The sequence below is a fragment of the Crocodylus porosus genome, unplaced genomic scaffold (genome assembly GCF_001723895.1).
Source record: "Crocodylus porosus isolate Cpor-Errol unplaced genomic scaffold, CroPor_comp1, whole genome shotgun sequence".
Taxonomy (NCBI): Eukaryota; Metazoa; Chordata; order Crocodylia; family Crocodylidae; genus Crocodylus; species Crocodylus porosus.
The window spans coordinates 50,880,273-50,892,672 of record NW_017728948.1 but is presented as its reverse complement, the minus strand read 5'-3'; the positions used below and the strand labels follow the sequence as shown (position 1 = coordinate 50,892,672).

The 12,400-nt window shown below is 42.8% G+C and overlaps 1 protein-coding gene across 3 annotated transcripts in view; it reads left to right on the top strand.

The window, feature by feature from the left end:
• The window catches only part of CORIN (corin, serine peptidase), a 236,358-nt gene extending 224,175 nt beyond the window's left edge, over positions 1 to 12,183 (top strand). For all 3 annotated transcript variants that reach the window (XM_019553231.1, XM_019553230.1, XM_019553232.1), the window contains 4 exons: positions 1,129 to 1,303; positions 6,713 to 6,984; positions 9,875 to 10,008; positions 10,475 to 12,183. In XM_019553231.1, coding sequence (XP_019408776.1) covers positions 1,129 to 1,303; positions 6,713 to 6,984; positions 9,875 to 10,008; positions 10,475 to 10,657 — 764 coding nt within the window. In that variant the 3' untranslated portion in view covers positions 10,658 to 12,183. The remainder of the gene's footprint in view (positions 1 to 1,128; positions 1,304 to 6,712; positions 6,985 to 9,874; positions 10,009 to 10,474) is intronic.
• Positions 12,184 to 12,400: the final 217 nt, after the last annotated feature.

The window sequence follows — 12,400 nt, the reverse complement described above, 5'->3', positions numbered from 1 at the left end:
AGCGTGGGATGCAGGCATGGCATTGGTGGGACTGGGATTCCCTGCTGCTACTTGCCCAGCCAGCGTAGGGGGGCACAGCATGTGAGTGCTGCCACTGCTTGCCCAGCCAGCACAGGGAGGCGTAGGATGCTGGCACTGCTGCTGGCACTGCTGCTGCCAGCTCAGCCAGTGCAAGGGGGCCCAGGATGCAGGTGCAACAGCCGTTTGCCCAGCTGGCACTGGGCAGCACAGGATGCGGGCATGGCAGCGCTGGGAGCAGGGGCTCTTCCCTGCTGCTGCTTGCCCCTTTATGCCTAGAGCGAGCTGTGCCTGCATCAGACCTCCTCCCCTGCCCCAGCTGGGCAAGTAGTGGCAGGACATAGTTCCCACTCCCACCACTGCCAAGCTTGCATCCCATGCCTCCCTGTCCGCCTTCCCAATCCCTCCCTCCTACCGCATGCCCCTTCCTTCCCCCCTCTGCCCACCACAACAGACTTAGCAGCTGGAGGCAGCTGTGTTCAGCATGGTGAGGACTGCTGCCTCTTTAGTCTATGGCTGAATCTCTTCTGAATTGATTGAGAGGCTTCTGATTCAATTTGTACCTTTTAATTGGTCTCCTGATTCAATTTGGATTTGGAGATTCAGCTGCCGAATTGGGCTGAATCTCCTCCAAATTGAATCAGCTACCGAAGCTTCGCACAGCCCTAGTGCACATCTCCAATTTGGGATTCCAACCTTGGACAAGAGTTTACCACCATTAGTCCTTCAGGATCAGTTCTGACCAGTACTATAAGGGGGCTATTGTATGATGGTGGCTGACAGGTGTGTTATAAAAACAATCACCCTATTCAAGAATAGACAGGTGGTTCCACTTTACAGAAAAAGGCAAACTCCTCCAATTTACTCTTTCTCATTTCTTCATCTACCTGGCTGGAACAGATTGGTTAATCTTTGAAGTAAATCCACTGAAGTGAAATGAGGAACAAATTTAGCTTGGTATGCATGGTGTTAAAATGTCGGGTTCTGTATTTTTATGTATTTTTCCCAGGACAAACCTACTGGCAATTTTTTTTTTCCAGAACATATTTTGGGGGCCATTGCCTGCATCATAGTATCGGATAATGAACTCTATCATTCCTTTCTTTTTAGACTGTGGCCGTCGTCCTGCAGCTCGTATGTACAAGAGGATCCTTGGTGGCAGAACCAGCCGCCCAGGACGGTGGCCATGGCAGTGCTCTCTGCAGAGTGAGCCAAGTGGGCACATATGTGGCTGTGTTTTGATTGCAAAGAAATGGGTCTTGACAGTAGCCCATTGCTTTGAGGGGTGAGCAGCGCTCAATCAGTTTTATTATTAACGTGCAAATTATTACTTGGATAAACAACTTCCATGCAAAAATATCAAGACTTCCAATAAGCATAGTAGTAGGTTATGATCTTGTCCAAAGCAACAGATAATATGGGCTTGAAAATGGTATCTGATGCTGGTGGAGGGTAAATGGTGTAGCTCTGACTCAGCTGGGAAACTCAGAAAAAAAATCTCACCTTCTTTAAATGACATTTTAATGCGTCACATATAGTTGCAATAGACTGATAAATCTCACTGAGTGCCAAAATAAAAATGGCTAGGAACAGGTGGGCAGTAGTCACTGTTATACATCTATTTAACAGTGATCACACACACACACACACACACACACACACGTGTGTGTGTGTATGTAATATAATCTCAATACTTCTTTGAGGTACTGAAGTTTCCTTTTCTAATGTTAAGAAAATTATATGCTACCTCCAATATGATTGTTACCATTAAAAAGACAATATTTACCAATAATTCCTACCTTCTGGGACCTGAGCTTCCATACCCCAAGGATTTTGAAGACTAGAGTGCCCAACGTGCATCTTTGAGATCAGATCTCAATGGCTTTTTAATGCTAACCAGAGCACCTTTTTGAAGAAACAATGTTTGGTCTTGAAGTTTATCATCTTTACTTGGTTTTGCACCACAATCTGTTAATTTCACTTCTAAAGACAAGCAGAGCTGTGTCACATCCATTGGCATGCTTTTCCCCCAGATAGGGTTTAAGGACATTTCTGCTATACTGTTTCTTTTGCTGTGTATCACTAATGGGTGACACCTCTCTCCTGTGGAATTCAGAGTTGGTTCTGTGCTGTTAATGGACACTCCAGGACTATGCCCCACCATTCAGGTCATGGCACTAGGAAACCTGGGTTGGTTATTTTTGCTTCATAACTTTATTTTTTGTGCAGTAGTGACTTCACTTCAGCTTTTAGCTTCTTGTACCTTTCCTGAAGTGTGAAAACACCAGGATATTGAGGGTCTAAACCTCAGGTTCCTTTGACACAGCACCTCTAGACCAGGCTCCTTCTGCTTTGAGTCACATAGGTATACCACTGGACTCTGTTAACTCATTGTGGTGAGGCTCAACCAAGAACATGAGGGAAAACCACTTCCAGCCTGCTTATGGATAAACCTTGCAAACGTAAGATCCCAGAAATGCAAAAGCAAGTTTTCTGAGCAAGTTATGTGAAAAATCAAGGCTTGAACCTTTTCTCTTTTACCTCCCCAACCTGAGGGACTCATTGCTGGGTCTCTGTAACATAACTAGGAATGGGTGAGCAGGACACCAGCCAGAGGCACCAACCAGAATGGACCCCCACCCCAGGAGTCTGCACTGTGGCAGTGGGAGCAGCACCCAGGCACAAGGACACCATGCTGCTTCTGGGGCATGGGGGTTTTGGGGTTTTTGAGGGACAGCCCTGTATTTCAGACCCTCCAGTGTAGCTGCTGTTGCTCTCTTTCTTTTCCCTGCTGTCTGTTGCCAGGGTGAGGAGAATTGGTGGTACTCAGCACATGGCAATGAGGGAAGCAGCAGTGACAGCCATAGTAGGGGAGCATAGGAGTGGGACATAAACCCACCAGATTTGGAAAACACTGGTCCAGGGTGAAAATCTTACCAGTTACCATTGGTGATGTGTAGGGGGTGCACACAGGTGCACATGTACCCCCTGAGATTGGCTGTGCATACCCTGAGGTTGGCTGTCACCAACACTGCTGGCAGCACCTGTGGGTGGTTGCCGCTTATCACCACTCCCCTTGCCGCCAGCATCTGTGGGTGGTCACTGATTGCCAGTGGCTCCCAATGGCATCTGCGGTTGGTTGCTGATCGCTGGTTGGCGCTCATCATCCCCCCTCACTGCCAATACCGCCGCGGCAGCCTGCAGGAGCTCCCTGCTTGCTGCCGCCGCTGCCTGTGGGCACTCACTGTGCTCCCCAGCTGCAGAGGGCACGTGATGTTCATGCCAGTTACACCTCTGCTGGGTCTTTTTTCCTCAGCAGTGCTTTCTTTCTGTGCCCTATAACTGTCCCTCTGCACAGTTTCTGGCAAATCATTCAGCAAAGAAGTCAAATTTCCTTTTACAAGGTACCTAATAATAATGGGGGAAGAAAGTATTTGGAAAAAGTAGCTTTCCATTCCTTCACAGAAGCATCATTTAGGTAGGAGGGACTTTTGGTTGGTTCCCAAATAATTCCTTAAATTACAAAGCATCTGCTTTATATGGTGGGAAGCTGTATTCTGCTGTAGTAATTAAAATTCTGCTGTAATCTTCCATCTAGTTCTGTGATTCCCTGCCTGCTTACTTCCTGTTAGTGATGAGTGAGGAGAGAAATGTGAAGCAGGAGACATTTCTTACCTGATAATTTTCTTTCTGTTAGCAGCTGCTTTTCTTTTTCAGCCTGCTCTGACAGCCTCTGTAAATTACTTGTGAACAACTGATTTTTTTTTTAATCTAAAGTGACAATTTAAACACAAGTTCGCTTCATGGTTAGTTGATAGAGTTTGACAGCATCTCAGTAGTTTTCATTCATTGCTGTAGTGTTTCTACAGCTTTACAAGAACATGTCAGCGACACTGGAATGCCTTTGAATTCAACAGGTAAGAGGTGTCACCCATTAGTGACAAATGAGAAGACAATGTAGTAGAAAGAAACCTCCCAGTCTGTAGATTTCAGGAGGACTTTAACCATTTGAAGCAGGTCATTTATTGCTGATTAGAGCTATACCACATAAGGGAGTACCTAGAATGTTATATTTAAAAAGGCATTTTCATTCCAGATCCCAACTATTCCCAAATTTTTGGGAAGACAACAGATTATTCAACTTCCACACCTTAAACCTTAAACTTTCATTGAGGATTTACAAGAAATGTGTTATGCTCCCTCTGCTGGTGTTATAGTGGCATTGATTCATAAGCCAAAAGATTTTAGGTTGTTAAATTCTTTAAAAGTATACTTTCATACATGACAGTAGCTATTCTCCTTCCTTAGGTGTTTGATAATACTGCCTTGTTATAATGATGCATGGGGAGGTGGGGGTTGCAGTTTATAACTGCTAAGTTGTTTTATGGTAAATTGTATCAATTAAAAAAAAATGTAAAACAAATATTTTATATGTTCTTGGAAGTGGAGAATATGTATTATTTTATCCAAAGACTTGTTAGGTAGAAACACTTTAGCTAAGCTTGTGATCCAGGCTGCAGTGTGAATATCATAGCCATTCAGCAGAAAGCATTATAACAAATATGGGTTTGATACCTTCGTAGACCTTTGAGATGGGAGAAATGTTGTAGAACACATCATCCATATGCTCTTCAGTTACTGGAGTGAAATGCTGTATTCCCTGGGGTTTGAAATCCATTGTATAAAAGCATCCAAGATCAAAACTAAAATACTAAATAATTTTTCCCTGCCTTTGGACAATAAGTTCAAGCTGTGAACTTCCTTGCTCAGGCCTGTTTTATTTTCCTTGCTCTATGCTTGTAAGACATGCTAGAACATAAATATTCTTAGTAGTTTGTTATGAAAAATATACAAAAAAGTCACAAACTAGTCATGGGAATAAAAGGATAATTGTAGCCTGAAATGTCAGCATTTGCGTATCTCATTATTTTATGAAAATAGCCTTTATTTTGCAATCAAAACTCTTAAAAGATGATTAAAAACCACAGTCTGGTTGGCTGCTGGGAAAAAAAAGCTGTTGTTTTTCTTCTTATCTGTAGCTTTGGTTAAGCCTCAGTGTCTGCAAAGTTTGCTATGTTGTACAAAACCCTCTTCAGTCTGTTGTGTAAATGCTGAGGGTTCTTTTTTATTTTAAGCCACAAGAAAGTCACAGAGCCTGTGACTTACCACTAGCTCTAATCATGAGATTTCATGCCCTTAACCTTTTATGGCTCCATTCTTATGCGTCTCAAATTGGTTTGATTTTCTTGATTCTATTGTGTTTACCTCCCCACATGAAAAAAAATCCAGATATCAAAATGGAAACATGGAAATATGCAGTCTTGGGTAACGGTTTAAAAGTCAAACTGACAAGTGATCTTCAGCCTTAGGCATTTTCAGAGCACACCCGACAAGGGGTATATACAAACATTGTAGTTAGATAGCTCTCACCAAGGTCAGAGTGATCTAAATGCCCTGGTGTGCAAGCAATCACAGGGCTTAGGTCACCCTAAAATGGCACACCCTATCTAAAATTAGTTCTCATCTGAGGTGAACTAACTTTAGATCAGCAAAGGGTTGACCTGACTTAGCAAAGGTTAACTCAGCCTACTGAATGCATTCACAGCACAGCCCTGGGGCTGGGAAAGCCCAGCCACTCTTAGCAGTCCATAGTTCCCAGGCTATACTGTTTTTACATCTCTGTTGACACTGACCAAACTATTTTTAACACCCTGGCTAGTCCACATCTGATCTGGGCAACACCCCTCCCACCATAGACCTGCTAGGCCTCCCCATGTGATAAAAAAATCTCTGATTCTTGACTTTTTAGTGTGCATTAGTGGCTAGATCTTCATTAAAAACTTTAAAGTTAAATGTTGGGTTGTTTTAAAGGCTTATAGAAATCAATTAGTAAAAAATAACCAAAGTAGTGGATTATCACGGCCTCATAGTATAAGATACTGACTGAACACCTTGATTGCAATGGAAATGGGCACTTGGCACATCCTGGGGTAAGGCCATTGCATTTCATGATGGGCCATACTTGCCCATCCTTTACTGGGCTATATATAGACTGATGTCTAGCCCAGTGGTTAGGACACTCACCTGAGATGTGAGTTCATATCTCAACTCCAGGTCATACAGAATAGAGACGTGATTCCATGTTTTTTATCTCTAAGATGGTAGCCCTAGCTAGTGGGAGAGAACCTACGTTTCTCTGTTCCTGGGAGCAACCTATTGTGGGACTTCGCATTGAACTAGGGCTCTGAGAAGATTGTTACCTGTCGGGGATGTGGGGAGCGGGGGAGCTATTAGATGGCTTTGCAAATACTCACTTAGATGGCTTTGCAAATACCCACCAGGAGAAACTTATACTCACTGGTATGGTAACAAGTGGTTCTGAGAATGGCACTGGTGCTTAACAAAGCAGATATGCACCTATGAACTTTGGAAGATGTGACCCTAAATTCATTGGGAGGAAAGCAATACACTTAGTCCCAATTTGTATTTCCCTACTGGCTTTATCATCTTTTTGGATTCACAATCCTAAACACCTACTAATAAAATTCATTCTGCATTGTTGCTCAGATCTTAGTTTTTAACATAGATTCTTAAAGTATGATTTCTTTTTTTTTTTTTATATAGGACTACTTGTGAGACAGCTGTGGCTAAAATAACTTTTTATTTGAATTTAATGTTTTCCTTTCTTTCAAAGGAGAGAGAATGCTGCAGTTTGGAAAGTGGTGTTTGGTATAAGCAATCTGGATCATCCATCAGTTTTCATGCAGACCCGACTAGTGAAGACTATTATCTTGCATCCACGGTATAACAGAGCAGTGGTTGACTATGATATCAGCATTGTAGAACTAAATGAAGATATCAGTGAGACAAGTTATGTAAGGCCAGTCTGCTTACCAAGCAGGGAACAGTTGATTGAGCCGGATACCTACTGCTACATCACAGGCTGGGGACACATGGGCAACAAAAGTAAGATGAATTCTTTCCAGATTTTTGGAGGAATGTGTTAATCTTCTACTAACCTGATCAAATACTTGTTTCCAGTTTCAAATCATTTTGCCTACCTTTAATTATACACTTGTTGTGGTTTGTTATGTATCAGAACATTCATACAAAATCTATGATTTTGTGATTTAGAGGCTAATTTTTCAATAACAGGAGCCTAACTCAGTATAGTTGGGCATTTAAACAAAATAGCTGGTTTTCCAAAAATGCTGAGTATCTAATAGTTCCTGTTGAGGAAATGTTGTCATGGCTAATCAGTGGCCTGATTAAGAAGCATGTGAAGCTATCCTGAGAGTATGTGAAATGACCAGAAGATGAACGTGCTCTTAGTTGAGTGCAAGGCTTTAGGCTCAAGCTTTCTTTTGTTGGCTCAAGAAATAGGTATTTTGTTCACAACAAAATTTTCAGGGTCACACTGTGGCTTTGTGATGCTACCCATTCTATCAGTCATAAGTGGTTATGACAGAAACATTTTTTCTTGTTTCTTATAACTTTAGGGTCCTGTGACAGTAGAATTTGTATTATATAAAATCTTTTATTAATAAAATAAATTCACACACAGCTTAAATAAAATATTCCAGCTGTCCTTTCACATTCTATTTAGTGCACCTTAGATGGGGAAATATTCCTCCCTTTTTTTTTGGAGTTACTACCAGGGGAAATGTGTAAATCCTGAGCTCTACAGACAATGAGATCACTCACAGCATTTTCTTGAATGATATTTCACTTCATCGGCAGTGGCAGGCCCTCAGTTCAAGGATGATCTTTACCATGACTCACTGAAGATGGTTCTTGAGATGATTTAAGAATCTAATCCTTGAGCCACAGAGGGTTCATCCACAAGAGTTTCAGGTCTTTTCACAGGGGAGAGTAGTCTGAAGGCTGGCATTCCTCTCCTTTTCCTTCCTCCACTGTCTCTTGACTTACCATGGCCATATCAAACATAATGCAACATCAGTCAAACCATTCCTTTATATAACTGAAAATTAATTTTCTACAGCTCAGAACACAGAAGTAAACATCACTGAGCAAGCTGCTGCAGAGCTGCCTAACAAGGTCTACAGTAAAGTCTCAGCAGCAACACATGCTGTCCTATTAGGTTGCAGTAAATTAATAAACTCTGCTGTAGAATACTACTTGTAATTACAAGTACTATTTTACTGCGGTGTTCTTTACTGCACAGCAAAGCAGATGTAAATGCTGATGGGGCTGGCTAGGGCATGACAGTTCTTCAGTGTGGGGACTGCCTTATGCCCCAGCCAGCCCCTTTGTAGCACAGTGTTTTCCAGTGTTGTTAATGCCACAGATTTCAAAGTAACAGGTTATGAAGAAGTGTAAAACTGAAAGTATTCATCTTGATTCCATATTGTTAAAACTATAGTGGAAAGTACTTTCCAATCTCCCATCAGATTTGAGTGATGGTAAAGGTTTATGGTAGGAAACAACCTTGCATTAGCACCTAAACGGTCTAAGAGATCTTGTACCTCCTCATTCTTAGATATACTGTGTCAAATCCATCCCCAAGATCATTTTACTTTTTAGGAGCCTTGAAGCTACTTTCCATGCATTCTAAAAGCACTATAACAGGGTTTCTAAAGGCTCTTTATCAAATCGAGTCTTGATTTAGCCAGTAGAGGCGAATCATAGAATCAATGAGTGGGAAGGGACCTAGACAGATCATCTAGTCTGACCCCTGCCATGGGCAGGAAGGAGCACTGGGGGTGGCAGGGGTCACAAGACCCCAGCCAGGTGCCTATCCAGTCTCCTCTTGAAAGCAATTTCTCTGAACTGAACATACACTAACCCCTTGTAACAAGAAGGCATCCTGGGGCCGGTCAAATCATTGGCTTATCCCCTTGTCTCAGGGGTAACCACTCGCCTATCTTTTACTCGGTCTCCATGCCCGGCTCAGGATTCTCTTGGTCCCCTCAATCCCCTTAATCCCATTGCCTGAGGAGCCTTACATCTAGCTCCCTCATAGGCTTAGAGGTCTACCCCTCTGGAGCCTCACATCTAATTCCTTAATGCAACTCAGGACTCGCAGTAAGCCTAGAAGATGCCTTAGGTCCCTTCCTAACTTGGGCCCTGCCTCAGGACTCACAGTGAACCTGGACCCTTGTTTTGCCTTCAGGGTGTGCTCCCCTAGCCTTTCCCTTCCATAGGGTCACCCACCCAGGCAGTGGTGGGTGAGGCTTTCTGGCACCCCATACTCACCCTCCACTGGGGAGGGCACAGGAGTGTCATTTCCTAGAAGCTGCCCTGCCACAAGCAGCCCCACCACATCTAACCCCAGCAGGGTGTAGTTTTAGGTCATGCCTCAGGACCAGGAGCCTTCACCTTCCCCAAAGCGCCTTCCCTCTACCTCCAAGGCATTATGAGCAGCAGCTCCAGCCAGGTGATGCACTCTCCTCAGCTACTTGCAGCAGACCACTGGTCATGCTGCTCAGAGCCCTGTTTTTATAGGAAACAGCGTGGCCCTGTTCCCAATCAGGCAGTTGTGCTTGATTGGGAGTGCAGCCACCTGCAGATTGCTCTGCAGTCTGCTCATGCCTGTGTGAGTAACAGAGCACAACTTGAACACCCCCTACACATGCACCTCTGACTCTGGGGCTCAAGCAGTTTGAATACCCATTGGTGGCCATTCAGAAACTACTACTGTTCCCCTGTATTCTGAGCTGAGGAGGAATTCTTTCTTACTGAGCATGACCCTTGTTTCTTTAATCATTTTTTATTAACAGACCCTTTTGAAGTAATATTTCTGTCTCTGTAGTAGAAAAATGTTTCCATCTCAGACAACACTAAATAAATTATTATAAGACAATACACAGATTAACACAGAATCTTTTTTTTCCAGTGCCTTTTAAACTGCAAGAAGGAGAAGTTCGCATTATTTCCCTAGAACAATGTCAGTCATACTTTGACATGAAGACCATCACCAGCAGGATGTTATGTGCAGGCTATGAGTCTGGCACTGTGGACTCATGTATGGTAAGCCACTTTCTGGGTAGAAACACGAAACTGACTTTTTTTCTTTTTTATAAAACAGTCTAATAATGTATGTACAGGATGCTTGTTGAAATACAAAGGTGACGCAATAGATTAATGTTCTTAGTGTCCATTTCTAAATAAGTAATCATACATTTTTATGGTGCAATAAACTTTAAAACGGATTATGATCTGCTGCTTGGTGCCTCTTAAGAATTACTTTTTGTTCATTAAGTAAGACTTTTTTTAATTGGTGTGAATCTTGAACAGCTAGTTTTGTTATAAATGTAGCAACCAAACTATTACTGGAGAAGCTTGTATGTTCTTATGTGGTTGAACTGATAAACCAGTTTTTTCAACTGAGTTAAGTTGAACTCATACATCCTCTAGACACTCAAACACAGCCTCCATCTTAACAACACTGATTACATGCAGCCTCCATAGACTGTATTTTTCTCTTGAATTGCAGGGAGACAGTGGAGGCCCTCTTGTTTGTGAGCAGCCTGCAGGACGCTGGACGTTGTTTGGTTTAACATCTTGGGGCTCTGTCTGCTTTTCAAAAGTTTTGGGACCTGGAGTTTATAGCAATGTGTCACACTTTGTTGAATGGATTGAAAGACAAATATACATCCACACCTTTCTACTAAACTAACTCCAGATGTGTAGAGTTGTGCTGACTGGAAGAAGGCAAAGATCTTCAGCTCTTGAATATTCAAGATTTAGCAAGCAAGAAACTCAGGACAGTTCTGAGCTCTAGGTGTTATTGATGTGGAGCTGTGGAAAATGAAATATAAGTGAACTGGTAAACTTCTGCCACTGAGGATACCTTCTGGGTAGGTTTGATATGTTCGTAATCCTTTGACTCCGCCTTTAGCTGTGTTGTGCTACCATTCTAAGCACAACAAAAAAAGGCTTAAAGGAAGATTTGGCCAGTTTCTGCCTTTCAGACCTCTAAATTAAGCTGTAGCACAGATTAGCAAACCTATAAAAATATCCACTTAGTAGCACATACTGTTTCCACCCACAATTCTTGCAATGAAGAGTAAAGTCAATACATTCACAGCAATGATGCCGAAGAGCTATGCTAGCGAGGGAGATCTAGGCATCAGACTGCCACTTTAGTTGCCTTAATCTAAAATGGAATACCTGCCTACTTCTGGAGTTGTCCAAGTAAAGTAAGCTTCTGCCACTTGGCTGGCACAGAACTGCGTAAGTTTTGATAACACTGAGCAGCCTGGAGCCTATCTCTTGCCTAAACATTATCAGTGTCCCCCTGCATACTTTACCAGCAGGGGATGAACTGGTGATGAGTTGTCACTGCCACCCTTTTATCCAATTGCTTAGATTACTCAACTTGAATGTGGGAAACTCCAGTTCAAATTTTCACTGCCTTCAATCCCCATCTCCCCTTTTCCAGAAGAGTGCCCTAACCAACAGGTTGGGCTTTTTAAACTTCTTTTTGTTGTTTCAATTTGTTCTTTAAGTTGTTTCTCAATAACTAAACATTCTTTGACTGAGATGGAGAATGATTTCATAGCTGGGTAGGTAGAGCACTTACACAAGGAGGAAAATTTGGATGCCAGCCCGCGCCAGATGTGTAACTAGCAAAATTGGCACCCTGGGTGGAGACCAGGGAACACAGGGGTGGTGGTAAGATGCTGAGCAAAAAAGTCTACTGCAGACTCAAAAGATCCAGCTGGTACTGCCATGAAATGTTCTCCCCACACACCAGCCAGCAGCAGCTGCTGCTACCACACACACTTCCCATCTACTGGCAGCTGGGCTTCCCAGGAGCCACCATTCTGGCAGTTCCCTATAAATTGATGCCTGGGGCAGATGTGCTGCTCTCCTACCCTTAGTTATGCTACTGTTTTAATGCATGTTTTGTATGCAAAACAGAAAAGGCGGATCGAGCACGCTCCTGTGTGGAGGATCCTGGGCTCAAAACTAGTCACATAGAAGGGGTATTTGAACTTGGGCTCTCCATATCATAAGACAGTAGTCTTCTTGCTATCTTAAATGAGTACTCTATCCATGGAACTATTGTGTGGCCTAAGCAATTAATGGCAGAAGAGGACCAATGGCCGAGAATCCAAAAGTGGAGATAGCCACTTCCATCTTCCAGTGGTGAAGCATTTCTTATAGGCTAGCTCACACAGATCCCACTCAGAACACTGAAAATTAAGTTTCAGTGATACAACCTTTAAGTTCCCTCTGTGAATCTAGTCTGAGGTCTGCAATAACATTATCATTTCTACTATCTCTAGCTTGCCCCCATGTAAGCATAATGAGACCTTTTCAAGAATCTGTCTTTTGTAGAATTCCCATATATCTGGTCAGTTCCTTTAGACACCTGATAAATGGTTGTTTCAGATGCTGTCAACTCCAATTAAAT